This window comes from Rattus norvegicus, chromosome 11, assembly GCF_021556685.1.
Source record: "Rattus norvegicus strain SHRSP/BbbUtx chromosome 11, alternate assembly SHRSP_T2T, whole genome shotgun sequence".
In the NCBI taxonomy this organism is placed as follows: domain Eukaryota; kingdom Metazoa; phylum Chordata; class Mammalia; order Rodentia; family Muridae; genus Rattus; species Rattus norvegicus.
This window is the reverse complement of record NC_141544.1, coordinates 81,938,518-81,962,057: the sequence shown is the minus strand read 5'-3', so window position 1 is coordinate 81,962,057 and position 23,540 is coordinate 81,938,518. Positions and strand designations below refer to the sequence as shown.

At 40.8% G+C, this 23,540-nt stretch overlaps 1 protein-coding gene across 3 annotated transcripts; it reads left to right on the top strand.

Annotated features, from left to right (window-relative positions):
* The first annotated feature begins 401 nt into the window (after positions 1-401).
* Positions 402-22,340, top strand: Tfrc (transferrin receptor). 3 transcript variants are annotated; one of them, NM_022712.1, is made up of 19 exons: positions 402-512; positions 4,995-5,052; positions 6,098-6,299; positions 6,709-6,910; positions 8,309-8,458; positions 8,649-8,748; positions 9,706-9,819; positions 10,140-10,238; positions 10,494-10,633; positions 11,639-11,796; positions 12,474-12,593; positions 13,593-13,678; positions 13,890-13,953; positions 14,889-14,956; positions 15,683-15,741; positions 15,891-15,972; positions 16,743-16,964; positions 17,994-18,134; positions 19,730-22,340. In NM_022712.1, the coding sequence occupies exons 2-19, from the start codon at positions 5,017-5,019 to the stop codon at positions 19,970-19,972; spliced, it is 2,286 nt and encodes a 761-aa protein (NP_073203.1). In that variant the 5' UTR covers positions 402-512; positions 4,995-5,016; the 3' UTR covers positions 19,973-22,340. The 3 variants fall into 3 exon arrangements, with proteins under 3 accessions (NP_073203.1, XP_087432987.1, XP_087432988.1); XM_087576861.1 differs by having other exon boundaries at positions 459-655; positions 19,730-22,338; XM_087576862.1 differs by having other exon boundaries at positions 459-829; positions 19,730-22,338.
* Positions 22,341-23,540: the final 1,200 nt, after the last annotated feature.

Sequence of the window (23,540 nt, the reverse complement as noted above, 5' to 3'; positions counted from 1 at the left end):
AAAAGATTTGCAGCTTTGCTTTTAAAGTTTTCCCTTTTTTAAAGCATGTCCACGGCTGCACAAACTCGTCTTTACGATATGTTTTTAGCGGAGACCTAAGCTTGCAAGCAGCAGTATTTTAGAGTGAAGGCTAATACTTCTGAACTTGCACCACAGGGTTGGGTGTCGGTCAAGGTTAGGTGGAGGGCGACGGGCCAACTACAAAGACACCGCGGGGGAGGGGTGCGCCGAGAGAAAGAAAGCCACAGCCAATCGCGCGCGCAGTCCTGACACCTGCCGCCTTGGCGCCTTTTCTCTCCCACTCCGCGCACGCACGAGCTGCGCGCGCATCTCGCCTCCAGCGGTCTTGCCTGAGCACCTCGGTAGGTGTACGTGCGGCAGGAAGTGACGTAAGCCAAGAGGGCCGGCCCGGGGGCGGGGCCGGCCTATATGCTTGGGTAGGAGGCAGCGCTCCTTTCAGAAGGCGTGTGGAGCGCGGGCCGCTGCATTGCGGACTGAGGAGGTGCTTCAGAGTGAGTGACTCTCCTGTCAGTGGCACGGCCCATCGTGTTCATCGCGTGGCGGACGGACTAGAACGAGAGGCCAGGGCCGGCGGGCGGCGGGCGGCGAGGCGGCGGGCTGTTGCGGAGCCGGGGCTGCGGAGCGCGGGTTGCAGGTGCAGCGGGGTGGGTGGGGAGCCGCTGTACCCTGCGCCCCTCGGGTCCTCCGGGCCTTCGCAAGCCGGTCCTAGGCCGCGGGTTCGAGAGTCACCACGCTGAGGCGCAGGCTTGTTCCGCTGGGAACACGTGGTGGCGGCTGGAGGAAGTTGCCCCAGGGAACGGCTGTCGGGGTACGTGGGTGACCTTGGGGCCCCTCGCAGGAGGGGGTCACAGCTGAAAAGGACAAAGCTGTTTTAATTCGGCTTCTAGTGTCATGGACATTTAAGGGGACTTTCCAAGAACCGCACGTTGGAACTTCGGCACCACCTGGTCCTTTTTTATTTTTTTTTGCCAGGCTCTGCCTCTTGGCCCAGCGTGTGAAATCTCATTTTTTCAGGGCAGAATAGATCTGAACGCTGCAGATAATACTAAGAATGTTGCTAGCATCCTCAAGATGGGAGAGCTTAAATAGAAATAAGGCCTCTTGGTAAGAGCTATTTAGAGCTAGCTGTAGGGAACCAACGTGCTCATGGTGTTGGACAGCTCTCTAAAATGGTGTTTGAGGGTAAGAAATCTGTATTTGCAAACTTTCAGTTAACATTTTGTCCCGTGCTTAAAATGAAATGATCTCGTTGTACTTAACGCAGAGGACTGGGCTGGATTGCAGTTCAGTTCCTTTGCTTTTTTTTTTTTTTTAATAGGATTGAAATGGGGAATAGTTGTGTTACAGGAATTCTCGGCTACCTGATACCTTTATTCTAAGATTAGATGAGTTTGGAACAGTAGCTGGCTAGTGCAGTTGGCTCTGAGCTGTGAATTATGACCTCCTTGACAAAGACATTTAAGCTGATTCAGGACCTTATCTACCAAAAAAATGGGATTTAGCTTGTGTGGGTCCTCCTGCATTTGTTTTCTGTAAGGATTATAATAAACTGCATTATACAGGAATCCAATATCAGCCGTTTTTCTCAAAGGGAGATATATATATATATGTGTGTATATATATATATATATATATATATATATATATATATATATATATAATACTTTTTACTTTGAGAGGGGATGTTGTCAAGGAATGGTGACTGAGAACCTAACCTGTGTTGACTGGATAGATCTGTCTGCCTAACTCCACCCTAAGGCTAAGTAGTTATGTGCTGTGGCAATGTGCTTATCTGTACTGGGGCAAGGTTCTGGGCTAAATTTGAATTAGACAACAATGAAAGTTACTTAAAAGAACCTCTGGTCTTGGGTCTATTGTGTGTAGGTGATTTCCTTCTCTCTCAGATGAAGGCTATACAAAGTAAACTTCAGTGACCTCAAGTGGTTCCGACCTTTTGGTTGCTTTTCAGAGAACTGTATGGAAATGAAAACCTGCTACCTTTTATTTCCTCTTGGTTTTTCAATTTCCCAAAGAAGGTCCCACTATGAATCCATGGGTAGCCTTGAACTCAGATCCATCTGCTTCTGCTTGGATAGTGGCATGGTGCCACACACCTTTGATCCCAGCACTGGGGCAAGGCAGAGGCAGGTAGATGACTGAGTTAAGTGTAAGAACCTGTCTTTAAAACATCTCAATAAGTCATTCTAAGTATATATAGTCATAAGTTTTAGCCAAAGTGGGTTGGGCTTTTGTTTTTGTCCAAACTCATGATCATTAAGCATATTGGAACACTTGTGAGGGTGGGGAAGTGGGCAGGTGTCTATTTTCAAGACGTAGCTTCTCTGTATAGCCTGGTGTATCCTGTAACTCCCTCTGTAGACCAGTTTGCCCTTGAACTCAGAGAGATCTGTCTGTCTCTGCCTCCTGAGAGCTAGGACTAAAGGTCTGTGCACTTACTGCATAGCGGCTTATTGGAATACAGAAACTTTGAGCTGTATAACTGCCACTTAATATTCTGTACTAAGATTGGGAGAGAAGTCAAAGATCTCATAGGTGGTCTGTGAGCTAAGACTGCAGTAGTAAAGAAGTAGGACTTAGAACAGGAAGACTTGTAAAAGTCAGGGCTAAATGCTGTCTAATTTTGAAGCTCTAGATGGAGTCCTCAGTCAGAGGAGCTTCCTTCTGTGTGAACGCAGGATTTGAAAGTAGCCATGTGCTTGTCAGAAGAACCATTTCATAGCTTACTTTCTAATGACAAGTCTGGGCAGTATCATTGGTTATCTTCTAGTTTACAGTTCAAAGTTAAGGTCCTATATCACAAGAACCATGCCTGTCTTTTTATCTTAGTTTTATTTATCTTAATCTTTATTAGAATTGAAGCATTTTCCTAATGTTTGGTAACATCAAAGATGTATAAGTAAATGTGAGAGATCAAGATTAACTTTCTCTTGTCACAGACGTTGGCACTGGTGACATCTTGGGATAATAAGCCAAATGAGGATTGCTTTACTTTTAGATGTGGTCCATTGTCAGCTACTAGCTAGTCTGTTTTATCAGTTTGTCTCAGTATATGCTTGCAGAGTATAGATTTGACAATTTAACTATCTTGACTGGTTATCACTGTGTAGACCAGGTTGACCTTGAACACAAATCCTTCCTCTGCTTCCCAAGTGCTGGGATTAAAGTCATGTGTCACTAGGTCTGGCGCTTTGCCTATTTTGGAACTACTATGGTGTTCACATATGCAGTATTGGGATTAAATGGAAATTTCATAACTCATAATTTTTTATTGACTTTGCCCTCTGTACAGGGTTCTCTGAACTAGCCCTAGACCTGGTTGAATTCAAACTCAGATCATCTGCCTAAGTGCTGGGATTAAAGGCATGTGCCACCACTGCCCAGCTCTGAATTGTTTTGTTTTTTTTTTGTTTGTTTGTTTTGTTTTGTTGTTATTCTTAATTTTGGTTCAGTGAATTAAAATAGAAATAACTTGTTTCTCAGAAAAAATAAGGTGTAATTGGATTATAAAGCCAAATTTGGACATTAGTACCAGCAGCCTGTTTAGGCTCAATTGTTCAATCATTATTTTATTAATATTTATTATTAATCATTATCAAACTAAAATATTTTAGGAATAGCTATCTCAGACAAGCATTAAAAGTGTAAGCTGTTGGGGGTTGGGGATTTAACTCAGTGGTAGAGCGCTTGCCTAGCAAGCGCAAGGCCCTGGGTTTGGTCCCCAGCTCCGAAAAAAAGAAAAAGGAAAAAAAAAAGAAAAAAAAAAAAAGAAAAGTGTAAGCTGTTTTTTTTTCCTAGAATTTGATTAAAATTGCCTCAGGGTGGGGCGTTCTGGCTCTGGCGATTGGTCTGTTTCTGGTGCAGTGGTGGTGATAAACTAGCAGAAGGGACAAGAGATTGTGCTTCCGAGAACATGTATGATCTGACATGTGACTTTAATCATTAAAACAGGGGGGTTCAAAGATGTTAGTGAATAGACTTAGAACTAACATCCTCCATCCTGCCAAGTGCTGTGTCACCAGACCTAACTGTTGTAGAAAAACTCTTTTTTTTTTTTTTTTTTTTTTTTCTCGGAGCTGGGGACCGAACCCAGGGCCTTGCGCTTCCTAGGTAAGCGCTCTACCACTGAGCTAAATCCCCAGCCCCGTAGAAAAACTCTTATTCTCCTAGTTTCTGCATAGTGTTGTCTTTGAATTAGTCCCTCTGGATACTAAGTTTAAGCATTTATTTGAACAGAGTGGTACCTGCCCACTTGCAGTTCTGTTCTAGTGCTTGGGAGGAAAGAGGCAGAGTGAACATGACCGACCAGCTTGGGCAACTTAAGAACACTGAAAGGGCTTGCCACCCCATAGTCTTTCATTTCATTAAACACACTTGATAGAGATGGTATCCTAACAAGTTTTCTCTATACTTTGGGTTTTGTTTTGCTTTGGTTTTTGTTTGTTTTGTAGCTCTGACTGGCTGGCTTCAGAATTGCCTGCCTCCCGGGTGCTAAAATTTATAGTAGGCCTCACCGTCACTGCTCAGTTGATATCATGATTCTTAATTCAGCTTTTAATCAAGAACAAATCATCACACTCTGAATCTAGCATAGCATTATCCATGTTCAGTTATCTTTGTCTCAAGGCTCAGGTTTATCTTCTGTAGTTTTCTCCCCTGCTATCCCATCTCAATTCAGCGTCCAGTCAAGGGTCACACTGAATTGGTTATCAGTAAATTAAACATTTTAGTGGCTGTCTGGGGGACAGGTTATGGTATAGTTCTCAGTGCTGGGAAGTTGATGCGATGGGATCTCAGTTTATGGCCAGCCAGAACTTCCTAGTAGATTCTACCTCAAGGAACACAGAGCTTTTCTAGAAAGGTGACTGTATTTTTAGGAGTAAGTTTGATATAATGAACAGTAATCTGATACAGTGATCTCTATTTCATTATATTCTCTGTTCTAATATTATCAGGTGCTCCCTTGTACAACTGAGAATGATGGATCAAGCCAGATCAGCATTCTCTAACTTGGTAAGGTACTTTCATCTATCTGAAAAAATGTACAGTAAAAAAAAAAACAAACAAACTGAAAACATGACTTACCCAGTGAGTTCAAGATGATACCCCAAATTTACCAGCCTTTTTTTTTTCTTGTTTTTTAAACATCTGAACTAATGATATTAAGGCAAAACAGGTCCCATAAAAGATGTACTAGGTTTTTCTTTGAGATAAAGTTAACCTTGAACTCAATCTATCTCTTTTCTCCCAAGTGCTGGAGATTGTAGGCAGATATTATAATACTCAAAAACAAATATGTTCAGTTTCAATTAAGATTAATTATGGGGCTAAAGGGATAGCTTAGAGGTTAAGAGGGTTGCCTGTTCTTCCAGAGATCCTGAGTTCAATTCCCAGCAACCACATGATGGTTCACAACCATCTGTAATGAGATCTGGTGCCCTCTTCTGGTGTGTCTGAAGACAGCTACAGTGTACTCATAGATGAAATAAATAAATAGTGCTTTTTAAAAAAGAAAATGTATAGTGTACATATACATTAAAAAAATAAATCTTTAAAAAAATTAATTTTGGGAAATACTTAAGAATAGGGTAGCTTGGGTTGGGGATTTAGCTCAGTGGTAGAGCGCTTGCCTAGCGAGCGCAAGGCCCTGGGTTCGATCCCCAGCTCCAAAAAAAAAAAAAAAAGAAGGGGTAGCTTTAGGTGTTTTGAAGAGGTTATATAGCAAGGTAAACTAAAATGTGTGCCAGTGGCCCCAGCTACACTAGAGGCTGAGCCAGGAGTCAGGGCCAGTCTGAGCAATGTGGTGAGATAAACCCATCTCATTTATTTATTTATTTTTTTAAACAAGAAATGTTCTAGGAAACAGGAAGTAGAAACCCTAGAAAGGGTAAGTGAAAGACTATTAGCCTGCCATTGACAGAACTGGGCACAGAGAAGCGTATCAGTTAGAAAGGTAACTTCCCATATGAATATGTCATAGTATTGTGCATATAGTATAATGACCAAACTACTGTAATGTATTAGTAATTGTATCTCTTTTTTCTCTTTAAAATGTCAGTTTGGAGGGGAGCCATTGTCATACACCCGGTTTAGCCTTGCTCGGCAAGTAGATGGAGATAACAGTCATGTGGAGATGAAACTGGCTGCAGATGAGGAAGAAAATGCTGACAGTAACATGAAGGCTAGTGTCAGAAAACCCAAAAGGTTTAATGGAAGACTCTGCTTTGCGACTATTGCAGTAGTCATCTTTTTTTTGATTGGTAAGAAGGAATGGTCATTCAAAAGGATTTCTTATAACTAACTAGTTCTTAGACTCTTACTTCATTCTGGTGAAGAGATACTTTGTACTTTTAAATGGAGCTATGATAGGCACTAGGATTCTTTACCCGCCATCAAATTTGAGTCCTGCAAGAAAGGAAACATTTAAATTATGGATGTTTTATTAGAAATATACACAGGAGATTTGGAGCAGTCCTAAGGAAGGCCTCCCATTAGGGCAAAGTGTGCACCTATGTCTTGAATAGGTCACTGTAAAATATGACTTATTGTGGTAATTTAAATTCCATTAAACTGAGATTCATAATTTTCTTTTAGATGCTTAGAATTTAAAGTTTTCAGGGCTAAGTTGGATGAAGTCTGTGGGTTTACCTCTAAATTTCCTGTCTTTAGGATTTATGATCGGCTACCTGGGCTATTGTAAGCGCGTAGAACAAAAAGAGGAGTGTGTGAGACTGGCTGAAGCGGAAGAGGCGGACAAGTCAGAAAACGACGAAACAGAATATGTTCCTAAATCTTCTCGCTTATTTTGGGCAGACCTCAAAACACTGTTGTCAGAGAAATTGAATTCCATAGAGTTCACTGACATCATCAAGTAAGCTCAAGTTCCCAAGTTCAATCCTGATGTGAACAGTCTTTGTTGGGGATGGGGAGACCTGAAAGACTTTCAGAGGGTCCTCCTGACAGTGTGGAATTATGCTGACAGGACAGTAGGACTCATCTGGAGAGCCTCCTTTTTCTCCAGTTGTAGTTTTTTGTGGGATGTCAGATTTTCTTCTGTTCTAGTGTTCTCTTTTAAAATTTCTTTAAATTAAAACTTAGGTTTAAGCTTTATGTACTATGAATATATGCATGAATGTGCATTACACTTATGCCTGGTGCCTACAGAAGTCAACATGTGGGTGCTGGAATCCGAAGTGGTTCTTCTTCAAGCAGTGTTACAACCCACAGAGCCATTGTAACCCTCCAGGTCTCTAAAGACTTTCTTGATTGGTATTTGTGTGCCAGAGCAGTACCTCTTGGGTTCACCAATAGTATTAGTGTTTGCTTCTCCAGACCTCCTGGATGCTGCTGTTCATCATTCCCTAAAATTCCTATGCAGATATGTAAGGATGAGGCTTTTAAAGGAACATTCATGGTAAATAGATTGTAAGAGCACTGACTGCTCTTCCAGAGGTCCTGAGTTCAATTCTCAGCAACCACATGGTGGCTCACAACCATCTGTAATGAGATCTGATGCCCTCTTCTGGTGTGTCTATGGATAGCTAGAGTGTACTCATATAAAAATAAATAAATAAATCTTAAAAAAAAAAAAACAAAACAAAACCAAAAACATAACTTTGAAGTTACTTAAGGTGGTGGTACATTTTATTTCCCTCTCTGTGACTGATTAATTCAGCAGTTTTGAGTCCTGCCTCATCATTTATCTTGACTTTTTTTTTTTTTTTCTTTTATTCGGAGCTGGGGACCGAACCCAGGGCCTTGCGCTTGCTAGGCAAGCACTCTACCACTGAGCTAAATCCCCAACCCCTTATCTTGACTTTGAAGGGTAATGTATTTAAAACAATTTGCTTGATCCTTGAAGTAAATATTTATTTATTTATTTATTTATTTATTTTTAAAGATTTATTTATTTATTTTGTATATGAGTACACTGTAGCTGTCTTCAGACACACCAGAAGAGAGCATTGGATTCCATTACAGATGGTTGTGGGCCACCATGTGGTTGCTGGGATTTGAACTCAGGACCTTTGGAAGAGCAGTCGGTGCTCTTAACCACTGAGCCATCTCTCCAGCCCGTAAATATTTATTTAAAATAGACATTTTAATGCAGACCTTTCTTAGTTGGCTGGTGGCGGTGCACACCTTCAATCCAAGCACTTAGTGGGAGGCAGAGGCAGGAGGATCTCTGACTAGACCAGCCTGGTCTATGTACAGGAAGTTCCAGGACTACACAGGAACCTTATCTCAAACAAAAAACTTACTCTTCCAGGCAGCTGAGCCAGAATACATATACTCCTCGTGAGGCTGGATCTCAGAAAGACGAGAATCTTGCCTATTATATTGAAAATCTGTTCCATGACTTTAAATTCAGCAAAGTCTGGCGAGATGAACATTATGTGAAGATTCAAGTGAAAAACAGGTATGTTGAAATCGTAACTTGTTTTATAGAGGTTAACTGCTTTGATCTCTCAGTAGATGAGACTTTCAAAATGAAATCAAGGTTAAAACTTAGAAACCACTTTTAAGCTAATCAACGCAAATCAAATGCTATGTATACTAACAAGGCTTTTTCTTCAAGAATGGTTTTAACTTTATTTTTTATTTTTCAGTGTTTCTCAAAACTTGGTGACCATAAATTCAGGTAGTAACATTGACCCAGTGGAGGCTCCTGAGGGTTATGTGGCATTTAGTAAAGCTGGAGAAGTTACTGTAAGTAAAAATAGTGAATTGACTTTTCCAATGTGTCTTCAACTAAGGGAATTAGATCCGGGTATAAATTAACTGGCTATAAGGTTCTTGTTCTTGGACCCTCTTCTCCCCCCACCCCCCTTAGGTTAGAATGAATCTTAAGGTCCTGGTTTTGTTTTGTAAGACCCTAAATCAGTGGTTCTCAATCTTCTTACTTTTGTTGCTATTTAGTGACTGTGGTGTAAATTCTGCTTTCCAATGGTCCCCTATGAAAAGGGTTCAGACCCAAAGGGTCAGAGATCTACAGGTTTCCTGTCCCAAATCTTGTTTTCCTTATTCAAGACCACTCCCAAAGCCTTTACCTTTCTCTATCAGTCAGATCAAGAGAATGTCCTACAGCCATGCCAGCAAGGGACATTTCCTCAATTTAAGTCTCTTTCAGATGACTCTGGCTTCTGTCAGGTTGACACACTGGAGAGCAAGCACCTGAGATACTTATGTTGTCCTCTGACCTCCATATAAGCCTGTGTGCACAATCACAGTCTGTGTTTTCAACTGCTTTAGATTCAGATGTGGAAACATTCAATAAGTGTTTACATGCCTGATCTATGTTTCTGTTTATCCTTTTATCCTTTCCCTAGATACTGTTGAGGCAATGTAAAGGCAGAATGAGATATAGAACTCCTGAGGCCAGAACTCTTAGATGTTTTTTTTTTTTCTGGTAACACTGCTTTAGAACTGTTTGGAATTTGATTTTGCCCCTTCCCCTCCCTGTCCCTTTCTTTTCTCTAACTCCCTCTGTTGAACAGGCTGGCCTCAAAACTCAAGGAGATCTGAATGCCTTTGCTTCCCAAGTGCTAGGATTAGAGACCTGTGCCACCAGGCCTCAAGTTTTTTTCTTATGAATGGTCTTATCTTTCAGATTCTATAGCAGTTTTGATACAATGATCCTCATTAAACCTTATGTCTTTATTCTAGGGTAAACTGGTCCATGCTAATTTTGGCACTAAAAAGGACTTTGAAGAATTAAATTATTCTGTGAATGGATCTTTAGTGATTGTTAGAGCAGGGAAAATTACTTTTGCAGAAAAGGTGAGTATGGATTATTGAACTTTATCTTGTTTTTGTAGATTATACTGTAACTACCTCCCTTCTTCCTGTCTTTCGAACCTACCTGTATGCCTTTCTTTACTACTTATTTATAACTTCATTGTTGTGTGTGTGCCTAAACATATAATTATAAGCTGCTTAGTCAGTATGTTGGCGTATGTTTTTATGGCTGACTATTTGGTATTATTTAATGAATTGGTGTGCTCTTCCCTGGGGAAGATTTCTCTGTAGTGTGTGTTATTTTCATTTTGTGTGAACTGATTTTCATATCCTACATTTTTGTGGTCTTTTTTTAATTTTAGGTTGCAAATGCCCAAAGCTTTAATGCAATTGGTGTCCTCATCTACATGGACAGGAATACGTTCCCCGTTGTTGAGGCAGACCTTCAATTCTTTGGACATGTGAGTTCTTATTTCTGGAGTCAGTGATTTCTCTAGATGTTCGTGTTGCAGGAAGTAGGAAGGTAGCTGCTGAGAATGCTTTATTAATAGGACCTTGAATTGAAGTTTTTTAGATGCACTAATTTTATTTTAAAGTTCATTTTATAGAAATGGTTAGACTTTAAGTGTTTGGGTTATAGCCTCAAACCATATCTTATAGGCAATTTCTTTAGTAAGTGCTGGATAGAATTAATTATTACTATATCTGTTTACTAGGCTCATCTAGGAACTGGGGATCCATATACACCTGGCTTTCCTTCTTTCAACCATACTCAGTTTCCGCCATCTCAGTCATCTGGATTGCCTTCTATACCTGTGCAGACGATCTCAAGAGCTGCTGCAGAAAAGCTATTCAAGTAAGTCAGTGTCTGAAAGCTCTTACATGGTGAGGGGGTGACTATGCAAGGGGGAAAAACCACGTTTATTTAATAAAAATAACAGTTGGCTATAATGTTCATATTTGGAAGTCTGGGTGTAGTTAACTGCTGACTTGTATAGATTTTTTTAATAAGATTTTCTTCTGTAAATAAAAAAGTGATCTTGATAAGGGACTTGTAACCCTGATCACTCAGTGCACTCCTACTGTGGTGCCTTTTGCTTTGAAAACTTCTGTGTTGAAACACTTGATTCCCTTTGACAGTCCTTTCAGTTACTGTAAGAAATACGTTGGGATTCTTGTTGAACTGACGTCTAATGGTATAATAACTATTAGTTCCAAATTTTTATTTTTTGGCAGCACAAAATTATTCTAGTAACAGTTGCTTTGTGGTAATTATTCTGGTTGTTTGTCCTGTACAAGTCTGAGCTGGACATGGCGGTGAGTACTTTTAGTTACAGCACTTAGGATGCCAAAGCAAGTGGATAACTGAGCTCAAGACCAGCCAAATAGCAAGTTCCTGGCAGCCAGGGCTTGAGGTCCGTTCTCAAAGTGTATCATTAAATTATATCTTCTTTCTCCCTCATTACAAGATTATCTAATTTAGAACTTCAATTCCAGCACTTGGGAGGCAGAGGAGGCTGGATCTCTTGGAGCCAGCCTGTTCTACAGAGTGAGTTCAGGGCAACTATGGCTCCACAGAGAAGCCCTGTCTTGAAAAACAACTTCTGTAACAGGAGTTATCTAAGTCCTCTGCTCTTATTTCTTTGATTTAGTTGGAAAACTAGAATGTAAATGAGTAGAGTAGTCACAAAGAACATCTATGTGAGGATTTTGTGAAGCACTGGGCTCTGACCTGAGAAGCATCAGTCAGTAGCAGGTGGTTCTCACTAACTTGTGCTGCCTGGCACCTGTCTCTGAATTTATAAACCAGAGGGAAAAATACTAGCCCAAAATGCTAATACTTATTTTTTTCTATTTCTAGAAACATGGAAGGAAACTGTCCTCCTAGTTGGAATATAGATTCCTCATGTAAGCTGGAACTTTCACAGAATCAAAATGTGAAGCTCACTGTGAACAATGTACTGAAAGAAACAAGAATACTTAACATCTTTGGCGTTATTAAAGGCTATGAGGAACCAGGTAAAGACCCTGCTTTTGCTGTTTGCTGCTTACCGCAGGTAGGTCGGGCGCAGGAAGGGGAAGGGTGCTGGCTTGGAATGAGCTGCTGTCTTGTTTGCCCTAGGGTGAACTTAATGTGTGTGTGTGCAACACATTCGTGTGACTGACCATGTAAGTATATGGAGAGGCCAGAGTTCAGCATTAAATGTCTTCCTATAATCATTTAAATTTTTACATGTGAAGGTCAGTAAACAGATTTTAAGGATTTTGTCCAGGTGGGGGTTGGATCTAAATTTTTTGCAAGGCCTGGCAGCAAACATCTTTGCACTGAGCTTTCTCCCCGAATCAAGTGAATTAATGAGAATTGAGTATATTGGAAGATAACAAGGCCATGGCATACCAGCCTGTGAAAGCATTCTGTTGCTTAGATAAGTTGTTTTCTCACAGGCTCACATACCAGTTCCATCCATAGCATTAATTTAAAAAGCATAACTACCATGCAATAGATTGGTGACAGTCACATTTACTAATAGGACAAAAAACTAGACTTGGCATGGAGCCTACCTGTAATGCCAGTGCTGGAAGCCCAGTGGGAGACCCTGTGGTGGGGTGGGTCTGCTGCTCACTGATCCTGTGGTAGGGTGGGTCTGCTGCTCGCTGATGCCTGGGATGGTTTGTCGCCCCTTTTCTTCTTTTAGACCGCTACATTGTAGTAGGAGCCCAGAGAGACGCTTGGGGCCCTGGTGTTGCGAAGTCCAGTGTGGGAACAGGTCTTCTGTTGAAACTTGCCCAAGTATTCTCAGATATGATTTCAAAAGGTACAGTAGGAAAAGTTTTGACCTTAAAAACATTTGTGAACTCCATTTCATTCTATCAGTTATATTGTGCTTGTACAATTTTACCTGTAATCTTAAATTCTGATCAGACAAGATCAGGCACGTTCGGGGTGGTATAGCCACAGAAATCTTAACTTCTCTCTTCCAGTTGTTTTGTTTTGTTTTGTTTTGTTTTGTTTTGTTTTGGGCAGTCTTGGCGGTCCTGAAACTCAGTCAGATCTGCCTGCCTCTGCTTCCCAAGCTCTGGGAAAGTGAGCCTCCACTGCCTGCTATGTCACATTCTCCTGTGGCAGATTCTTTAATACAAAACAAGACCATCTTCACTAACCCATGTCTTTGAAAACCTGAGAAGTATTTATTAATGTTAAGCTAAACCATATTCTTAGTTTTAACGTGTATAGAATGATAATGTTCCAAGACCTAACAACTATCATAATTCTACTTCTAAGACTTTTCTCATGGTACTTGGCACACACAATGTAAACCCAGTTATGTTGTGTATTCTTTTAGTTGAGGTCTAAAGTGTTGCTTTTATGCAAAATATGTTGTAGAAAAATGTAATCAGGGCAGTTGGTAGGCTGTGGTACATGGACTGCTTAAAGGAGTTGTCACACAGTACCCCAGAAACTTCTTAAAACTGAAGGATAGCCTAGCATAGTGGCATTTGTAGGCCCAGCTACTTGGGTGCCTAAAAGACTTCAAGCAGATTGCTCTTATAACAGTGTAATAGCACCTGTGTGGAGATGAAGGGGCTGAAAGGGAGTCGTAAGGCAGTTACCACAGTAAGGCGCCCTGCCCTTTACTCAATGTTATATACAGGTACTGTTCTACAAAGATTATTTTTAAAATATTATTTTTATTCTTAATATTTCACCAAGGACTTCAAAGGGAAAGGCGTTTGAAATCAAATAAATCTGAACATCTTAGTTACCTACCTGCCTGTAACCTCTCCCAAGATGAAACTAATTTCTTGTCTTCCAGATGGATTTAGACCCAGCAGGAGTATTATCTTTGCCAGCTGGACTGCAGGAGACTATGGAGCTGTTGGTGCCACTGAGTGGCTGGAGGTATTACATAGTCTAGGATGTTAGTCTCTGTCCTCAAAGTTAGGCTATCTTACATCTCTATACCATTTTTGCCTTTGTGTAGTATGTCTCAATGGAATCCAGATTTCAAAGTGGATCCTTCTAACAAACAGTAGCTTTCTACGTGATATGATAGGTTCGTGCTTATTAATAAATATACGTCAGTATGTTAATAATGTGTCCTCTCTTCCAGGGGTACCTTTCATCTTTGCATCTAAAGGCTTTCACTTACATTAATCTGGATAAAGTCGTCCTGGGTAAGCATTATGTACAGGAGCAGCAGGCTCTAAAGTAGCTCTTGCTAGGTTTCATAGTGAACATTGGCCATAGCCAAGCTTAATGCATCAAGTTATAGAGTTTATTCCTAAATACTATCAACATTGACACTGCTATGAGACTACAAACCAAGACAGGCTTCTCTTGTGTAGCTTTGTATTGTCCTGGAACTTGCTTTCTAGACCACAGGACAAAGATACACCTTTTGCTCCAGACTGCTGGAATTAAAGGGATGCACCACTACATCTGGGTTTTGGTTTTTGAGTTTAATTTTTGGAAGGAGTATGGGTTTCTTCTCTAAGAGTGTATTTTACTGGAAAAACATTCCTAGTTGTGGTTTGGTTAAGGACACACCTTTAATCGAAGAGCTTTCTGCTTGAACATTGTAAGCGAGATTAAATGAAATCAGCTACAGGCCAAGAGGTAGAGCAAGCAACCAGCTGACAGAAGGTGAACATAGGGAGTCAGACCAGAGAGGTACACAGGGAATAGAAGGGAGGGACATTGAGTTTGAGGGGGTTTTGGGATAGTGTGGAGGAGATATTTTTTGACATTCCTTGGCTGTGGAGGAAGGTCAGACAGGTGCTTCCTCTGCCTCTCTGAGGTAGTAGGGCTTCCACCCCAACATCTGGCTTCCGAGTCCTTGGTAAAATTGAACTATTGAGCTTTTGTTAAAAACAACCCTCCTGCTTCTTCTGCCTCTTGTGCTGGGATTGATATGATAGTCTTTGTTAGGAAGTTTTTTTTTTTTTTTTTTTTCTTTCGGAGCTAGGGACCGAACCCAGGGTCTTGCGCTTGCTAGGCAAGCGCTCTACCACTGAGCCAAATCCCCAACCCCTGTTAGGAAGTTTTAATTATAGAATTGTTTATGAATATTGTTGTCTCAAAAGGGAAAATGTTAAAAATTATTTTACAGGTACTAGCAACTTCAAGGTTTCTGCCAGCCCCCTATTATATACACTTATGGGGAAGATAATGCAGGACGTGAGTATACCTACTTACAAAATTGTATTCCTTTTTGTGGTCAAAGATAAAACACACTTAACAGTAACCAGTAATAGAAATTGAAAGTAAATTTTATAGAATTTCTTGTTCTTGACTTAACTGATCCTCGTTCTGCTGAACGTGAGAATATTTGAAAGATTCTTAGAAATACATCATTAGGATTATTGCCCTGGGACCTGAACTTAAGGGAGATTGTAAGTCAAACAATGAAGGAAGGTTTAGGAGGACTTGAATAACACCAGAAGAAATGCATACTAGAAAAGGCAAACATCGGTTTTGAACGAGGAAGAGAATATTGAATTGTATTGAAGAGAATATTGAATCCTTTGGTGTGTTAGAGTCACTAAAGATGGAGGGAAACTATAAACTAGATGGGAAGTCCACTGGGAACTTACAGGTCGGTCACATTAGGTCTCAGTCTAGTTGTGTGCTTGCTGGCAGTCTACAAATAAGTGAGCAGAAAGGAGACAGGCACATTTATGTAGGTTATTGAGGATTTATGTAAGATGTCATTTAAGAAGGAAGCCTTTCTCACAAGGGAAAAAGAAGACTGGAATAGATTGCTGGGGAGAATTCTAGTGTCACTGCCCATAAAGACCCAAGCAACCTTCCTAAGGGACTGACCATGTGGCTGTACGCAACTCTTGAGTATTTGCAGAGAAGCTAGCCTAAACAAGTGTTTATGATGTATTTCTCCTTTCACAGGTAAAGCATCCGATTGATGGAAAATATCTATATCGAGACAGTAATTGGATTAGCAAAATGTAAGTTGGCATATAGTAGTAGACATAATAGATATGCTCCTACCCTGCATGCGCCGAGCTCTGCCTGCAGGGTCTGGTTATCAGGGAAGGGGGAGGCAGGGCAGGACTGCATTTTAGAATTCTTGGTAAAGAAGGTTGTTCCTTTGCAGTGAGGAACTTTCCTTGGACAATGCTGCATTCCCTTTTCTTGCATATTCAGGAATCCCAGCAGTTTCTTTCTGTTTTTGTGAGGTAAGTCTTAAGGACTCTGAAGCATTTTCATAAGATCTTGTATTAACTTTGAAGTCAAATTGCTCAGTATTAAAATTTTAATAGATTATTTAATAGATTTTAAAAGATTATCCTTATTATAAAGCAGACTAGCCACGTCAGCTTAATTAGCATGTGAGTTTTTGCTTAAATGTCAGTAAAATAATTTTAGGAATAGGACTTAATTTCTTGTAATACAGAGATATGATATTTTTATTTAAGATCTGCTGAACAGTACTCTTCTAGATACCCATTGAAAGTATCCTAGGTGTTCAGAAATGATCTCATAAGCAGCAGGAATACAAGTATAAAATGATTGGAACAGAACACTTAATTGATCACATTGTTAGAAGAACCAGTGAGAAGGCCCTAAAGGCTGAGAAGAGCGGAGTTAAATGAGAAATTCTGACATTATCAGTACTGGGGAGCTGGGATGGAAATTACTGAGTCAATTTGGAAAGTCAGGGGAATTAAGAAACATCTGGATTTGGAGACTGGCATCACTTGATGGGCTGCTAAAACCATAGGATGAATTTCATATGAAGAACTAGGTGTCAGGGCTGTGGGTTGAAGGACGTCATAGATTTTTTAAACTGCATGTAGGTGGTACATGCTTGGCCTGGAATATGTGGGGGGTTGAGGATAACTGGCAGTGAGTTCCTTCCACCATGCTTGTTTCCTTGATGGTAAACCTAGAAGGTAGGGCTCCTGCTGTAAATCACACAGTCTAACGGCCTCTCCTTGTCTTCTAGGATGAGGACTATCCTTATTTGGGCACTAAACTAGATACCTATGAGATATTAATTCAGAAAGTTCCTCAGCTCAACCAAATGGTTCGTACAGCAGCAGAGGTGGCCGGTCAGTTCATTATTAAACTTACCCATGACATTGAGTTGACCCTGGACTATGAGATGTACAACAGCAAACTACTGTCATTTATGAAGGATCTGAACCAGTTCAAAGCAGATATCAAAGTAAGCACTACATTTTCTCTTGTTTAGCTTATATCTAGATCTCTTCTACTTTTTAACCCGCCTCGTTATTCTGGTAACTCATTTCTACTCACAACGTGTGTCTGTGTGTGTGTGTGTGTGTGTGTATGTGTGTGTGTGTGTGTGTGTGTGTGTGTGTTGTATTCTGAGGCAGAGACTTACTGGTAATCAGACTGGCTTTGAATTTGGAACAGTAAGCTTGGGATCACAGTTGTCTGCCACCAGATCCAGCAGCTCTTCTGCTTTCTTCCCTCTCGTGTACATGGCATTACAGCACTTGGCTAGAGCAGCCTTTTACAAGCTCATTAAGAGTGGGGGGCCCAAGTGTGGGGTCACTGTGTCACACTATTTAAGAGGCTCATTGCTGACGTATCAGCATATGAATTCTTTTCCAGGAGGAAATTTGACATAGACCCCAGACTTTATTTGAAAAAGTTGTTGGTCATCGAGGCTTTCAAGTGTAGGACACGCTCTCCTGATCCCAGCACTGAGCGTTTTTCTGTCATTTGTGATCCAGGGCCATAGCTAAGAGCAGGCATGCACAGCTCGTACCTACTGGGTTTCATGTGTTTGGGGTTTTTTGGTTATTGTTACGTTTTTATTAGGGATAAGTATCCTAGGGCAAATGTGAGAGCCAGGACAGCGTGGAGGGGCGTTGTCCCCCTTCTATGTTGGCTCTGGCGGTTGGAATGCATTCTTCAGGCAGAGTGGGCAAACACCTTTCCCTAGTGAGCAGTTTCCTGTGCCCAGCTACCATGCTACCCACCACTAATCGCTTGCTAAGTGGGTGTTTGTTTGTTTGTTTGTTTGTTTGTTTTTTAATTCACATTAGTAAGTTCTTCTCATCTGGCTTTTTGAGATTAGAAAATGAGTTTGGCCAGCCTGGGCCACCTTAGTGACTTCAGTGACTGCTAGCTAGCTAACCCTGGGCAGCATATGTGACAACCCCCAAACTCTATATTAAAAAAAAGTATTACATCTAATGAACAATTTAATGCTCATCTTTGACAGGATATGGGTCTAAGTCTACAATGGCTGTATTCTGCTCGTGGAGACTACTTCCGTGCTACTTCTAGACTAACAACTGATTTTCATAATGCTGAGAAAACAAACAGATTCGTCATGAGGGAAATCAATGATCGTATTATGAAAGTAAGTGTGCTCTTAGGAAAGAAGGAACTAATGTATATAAACTTTAGTTAGCAGTGCTTTTATTTATATAAAAGAAAAGTGGACAGTACCAGGCGCCTAGAGTCCTTTGCTACTTCAGAATTGAATACAGATACTGGTCTGTATCACAATCTCAATGTACTATCTAATCTAGAAACAGAAAAGACATTAATTTTATGATAATTGTTTTATACCTTTAAAAACATTTAGGAGTAGTTAAGTGGTAATGCCTAGGATACTTATGTGTATGTGTGCTTTTCTACATGTACATATGTGCACCAGTTTGTACCTGATATGGAGAAAGCCTGAAGAGGTCTTTGGTCTCCAAGGAACTGAAGTTAAAGCATTTTTAAGCTGCCATGTGGGTTCTGGCATCTAAGCGCATGTCTTCTGCAAGAGCAGCAAATTTTCTTTGTCTGTAACCACTGAGCCATTTCTCCAGACCAACCCTAGCAACTTTTTTAGAAGAAAAATTTTTTTCTTAAATTTATTGTATATACGTGAGTACACTGACACTGTCCTCAGACACAGCAGAAGAGGACATCAGATCCCATTACAGATGGTTGTGCACCACCATGTGGGTGCTGGGAATTGAACTCTGGAAGATCAGTGAGTGCTCTTAACTGCTGAGCCCTAGAAAAAAAATCTTTTTAAGTTTTGTTCATGAGTGAAGCCCTGCTATCATAGTCAATTTGGGAGAAATTTAAGACTTCCATATGCTATTTAGGCTGGGTGTAGGGTGTGCGCCTTTAATCCCAGCACTGGAGGCAGAGGCAAGGAGAACTGAGTCAGAGGCATACACAGCAAATTTCAGATCTGCTGGGGCTTTAAAGTGAGACTTTTGTCTCAAACAACCAACCACACCAAAAACTAAAGACAACTGAGCAGGTAAAGAAACTGTATACTCTCAGATGCCTAAATTAGTTCCCAGGAAGCATTGTAAAAGTGGAGAGAACTGGCTGCACTAAGTGGCATGTGTCCTCACACAGCATACATTAGTGCACCCCCCACCCCACCGCTGCAGTTCTCGTCCCAGTACTCCGTAGATCACACTGAGCTCACAGATCTGCCCGCCTGTGCCTCCAGTGCTGGGATTAAAGATAAGGCTATACTTTTTTTTCTCCATCTTTATTAGATTGAGTATTTCTTATTTACATTTCAATTGTTATTACCTTTCCCGGTTTCCAGGCCAACATCCCCCTAGCCTCTCCCCCTCCCCTTCTATATGGGTGTTCCCCTCCCCATCCTCCCCCCCATTACCCATTACCCTCCCAAGGCTATACTTTTTAATTTAAAAATCCCTATGCCAGGGTTGGGGATTTAGCTCAGTAGTAGAGCGCTTGCCTAGGAAGCGCAAGACCCTGGGTTCGGTCCCCAGCTCCGAAAAAAAGAAAAAAAAAATCCCTGTGCCATTTAATATGCTTTTTTAAATAATGGGATTAAAATTTTGCCTCACACTTAGAAGATAGTACTGTAACTGAGTTCTCCATAGTCTACTTCAGAGGTTTTAACATTTGAAAGAAGCATTTGTAAGTCATAGCACTGTTTGAGCTGTCTTGTCTTCATTTTATATATAGGTGGAGTATCACTTCCTGTCACCCTATGTATCTCCAAGAGAGTCTCCTTTCCGACACATCTTCTGGGGCTCTGGCTCTCACACCCTCTCAGCTTTAGTGGAGAACCTGAGACTTCGTCAGAAAAATATCACTGCTTTCAATGAAACGCTCTTCAGAAACCAGTTGGCCCTGGCTACGTGGACTATTCAGGGAGTTGCAAATGCCCTCTCTGGTGACATTTGGAATATTGACAATGAGTTTTAAATGTAATGTGCATAATTAAGTGAGAGAGGGTAGTCTGTTTCTAGACTTGAGCTGGTTGTGCTAAATTTTCATTAGAGCTCTAAAACCTAATGTTAAAAATTCTACCCAATCATCTAATGTGTTTAGGCAGCAGCTTTTAGTGCAGGGTTGGACCCACACTTCAAGTTACAGTGGACAACACTTTCCATGTTCATGATACCTTCTTAGATTATCTTTAGAATTTTGAGTCTTTTGTAATACCTTGCTCTTTGCTTCATGGTCATGAAAATGTCAGAACCAGTTGTAAGAACATTGCTATAAGTCCTGAGGGCACTACTAGTATCTTGAGGTGGGAGGAAGAGGGTGTATGTGAGGGGCAGAGTGGTCGCTGGGTGTGATTCCCCATCTCCATCTGACCCTCACTGGGATTCTCCAATTGAGCTGTATGCCTGAAGGATTTAGCTGGCTTCCATTCCCCTAAAGTAGACAGTTACTTTTCAGAAGAGGTGCAACTTGTTTTCTTGCCAGCAAGGTTGAACTAGGTCCTTCTGCTGGATAAAAGAAAGGAAGTTTGTCTGTTTACAGGAATAAGGCCTTATTGGTTTAACCTTTGTGTTATTTAGGATGAGACCAGAAGCCAAAGACTTCAAGTTTTCTCTCCACTGTCATCTACCCAGTAGTCTTTAGTTCTTTGGGTTGTTTTGTTTTTGTTTTGTTTTTCTTTTCCAACACTTTCTGAAAAAGAACAGGTTTAGACTCAGTCTGTCAGCAGAACACACTGCCGAGCTCTGGCCAAAGTGCTGGTCTTCAGGGAAGCTCTGTCGTTTTTGGCACTGAGATATTTATTGTTTATTTATCAGTGACAGAGTTCACTATAAATAGTGTTTTTTTAATAGAAGATAATTATCGGAAGCAGTGCCTTCCATAATTATGACAGTTATACTGTCGTTTTCTTTTAATAAAAGCAGCATCTGCTAATGAGACCCACAGATACTGGAAGTTTTGCACTTACGGTCAGCACTTGCGGGCTTTAGAAAGGAGAAAGCCACAAGCCAAACAATATCCGATGAGCTAGAAGAGGATTGGGTTAAATAAGAGATTCCTAGTTGAGTTGGAAAAAAATGATAATTCTAAGTCCAGTGAGTTGTGGCCAAGTTAAATGTCATTTAAAGGCTATGATAGTACATCAACAAAATTCTATAGCTCAGTTTATTCAAGATGTAACTCAAATCCAATTTTGCAAAATTTCCAGTACCTTTGTCACAAACTTAACTCACATTATCGGGAGCAGTGTCTTCCATAATGTATAAAGAACAAGGTAGTTTTTGCCTACCACAGTGTCTATATCGGAGACAGTGACCTCCATATGTTACACTAAGGGTGTACGTAATTATCGGGAACAGTGTTTCCCATAATTTTCTTCATGCGATGACATCTTCAAAGCTTGAAGATCGTTAGTATCTAACATGAATTCCCAACTTCCTGTAGCGCCTTAGTTTTAGTTGCAAAAACATTTGTGGTCGTTGAGCATTTGGTGAGTAAATGCAACCGCTATACAATAAAATCATTACTTCCAATATCCTGTTTTAAAACATGGGTGTTCTGTTATCTGGTTTATGGAATGGAAGCATACGTTAAGAATATTTGCTGGTGACAAAGGGATTTAACTGTCTCCCTTTATTTGCATGTTATTTCTTAAATGTAGTTCTTAGTCTGAATTCATTTTTGGTTTTTGGAAGGGTAGAGAGTAGAGAATAACGGGTGTTGGGAAACAAAGCTTGCAAAAGGATCTTTATGTACCTGCCCATCACTATGGTGGCTATAAATTATGTAAATAATGAGCAAGATCAAATTAACAAAGACTAGTTACCCAGCATTCCGCATCTAGTCAGTTTTGTCATGGGGCAGTTCAAAGCTGCCACCTGAGAACATCACTAGGCTCTCAGGGTTCTTGGCACCACTCACCCAAGTTACATCCACCAGATTATTTTCAGTCTTCACAAGTATCACCATGCATAGTGGGATTTTCAGCCATGAATAAAGGGCGTGCGTTTTGCCATATCAGTCTCTAAAATAACCTTTGCTAATCAATGCAGTGAGTTGCTAAGGTTTAGTCTTGGGTAAAATGTGTGTCTGAATAACAGCTTCTGTTACTCATAAGGTTATTATCGGGTAAAATGTATATCTTGAACATAAGAATAGAGCGCGCCTTTATCATGATTCACTGCTAGAATTCGCATGACCTTTACTGTGTTAGCTTTTGAATATCTTTGGGACTTGCTAACCTATACTCAGCCATCTTTGCTGACATGCCCTTATAGATGTATACAGCTGGTGTTTAACAATGTGAAGATTCCTTACCTGACTTAATAAAATACTTCGATATACTGAGTTGTCGGACTCATTTCATAACAAAACTGGACATAGAGTTCCTATGGACTTGTCTCTGCTGTATCCTCCCCCACTATCTACCTCACCAGAGTAGTAGTTACACAGACACATACTGAAATCTTTGTTGATAGATGTTCTGATTTAGCTCCTTGTCCTTAGTATTTAGATTCTACAGCAACAAAAATTAGTCTTATGGGTTATAAAGATTGGGCCTGGAAAGACAGTGTTAAGGACCCTTCAGAGGGCCCAGCCTCTCCCCAGCACCTATCTGGTTTTCAAGTGCTTATAACTCCAGCTACAGGATCCGTCGCCCTCTTCTGGGATCCACAGGTACTGAATGCATGAGGTGCATATTGCAGGCAAAATACACACACAGGACAATGCCCATGCCATTAATTGGAGTCTCATTCCAATTGAGTGTTTTTCTTTCATGTCTTTCTTACTCTATCACTGGCAATCCATCATGGCAGGGAAGAGAGGCATGGTAGGAGTATGAGGTGACCTATCATTGTCTCCAGACAAAGAAGGCAGACGTGAATGCTCATTTCGGGGGAGGGAACGGGTGCATCTGCAGTTTAGTAAACATACACTGTGTGCGTAAGTGACCTGGTAAAGTTATTCCAGTTTGTGATTGGGACTTTAGGAGGGATACGTGTGCTTACATCTCTCCCAGGAAAGGGTTTTAGCAACAGTTCACTTTCTCCTTAGTTTTAGGCAGTGTCCGTAAGGTAGATAACACTACTTACACTCATGATTGGTCTTTTCCCTAGATGACCTCAAGAAGCTGCTTCATGGATAACATGCAGGAGGGGTATCTTCTGTGTCATTCCTGTCAAGGAGACAGTTTAGCCGTTGTTCAGTTACTTTGCTGCCTCTGGTCCCATTAGTGATGGAGGAGGATGCTTACATGGAGGTCAGGGGACACTCTTGGGAGTTCTGCCTTGTTGAAGCAGAGCCTTTCTTGTTTCTTCCGATTCTGGTACTCCACCTGAGCTTCCTGGTAAGCTTCCTGGAGGCTAATGCCTAGACTTACTGAAGCCTGTCCTAGAAACATTTAGAATAATCTTAGCAAGAGAAATGCATTTGATTGTCCTGAATCCTCTATTGTGAGAAGCAAGGAAACAGTCACTTTTGGCAATTTGTGGGAAGATGATGCTGGCTGAGTGCTTCTTGTATCTCTGGATAAATCGATAATGGA

Excerpts from the sequence above, each read along its gene's own strand:
- Tfrc (NM_022712.1), top strand. The coding sequence starts at position 5,017 with ATGATGGATCAAGCCAGATCAGCATTCTCTAACTTG. Across the intron at positions 8,749-9,705 it reads GTAAAGCTGGAGAAGTTACT|GGTAAACTGGTCCATGCTAA; the intron begins GTAAGTAAAAAT and ends TCTTTATTCTAG. Across the intron at positions 16,965-17,993 it reads AGTTCAAAGCAGATATCAAA|GATATGGGTCTAAGTCTACA; the intron begins GTAAGCACTACA and ends CATCTTTGACAG.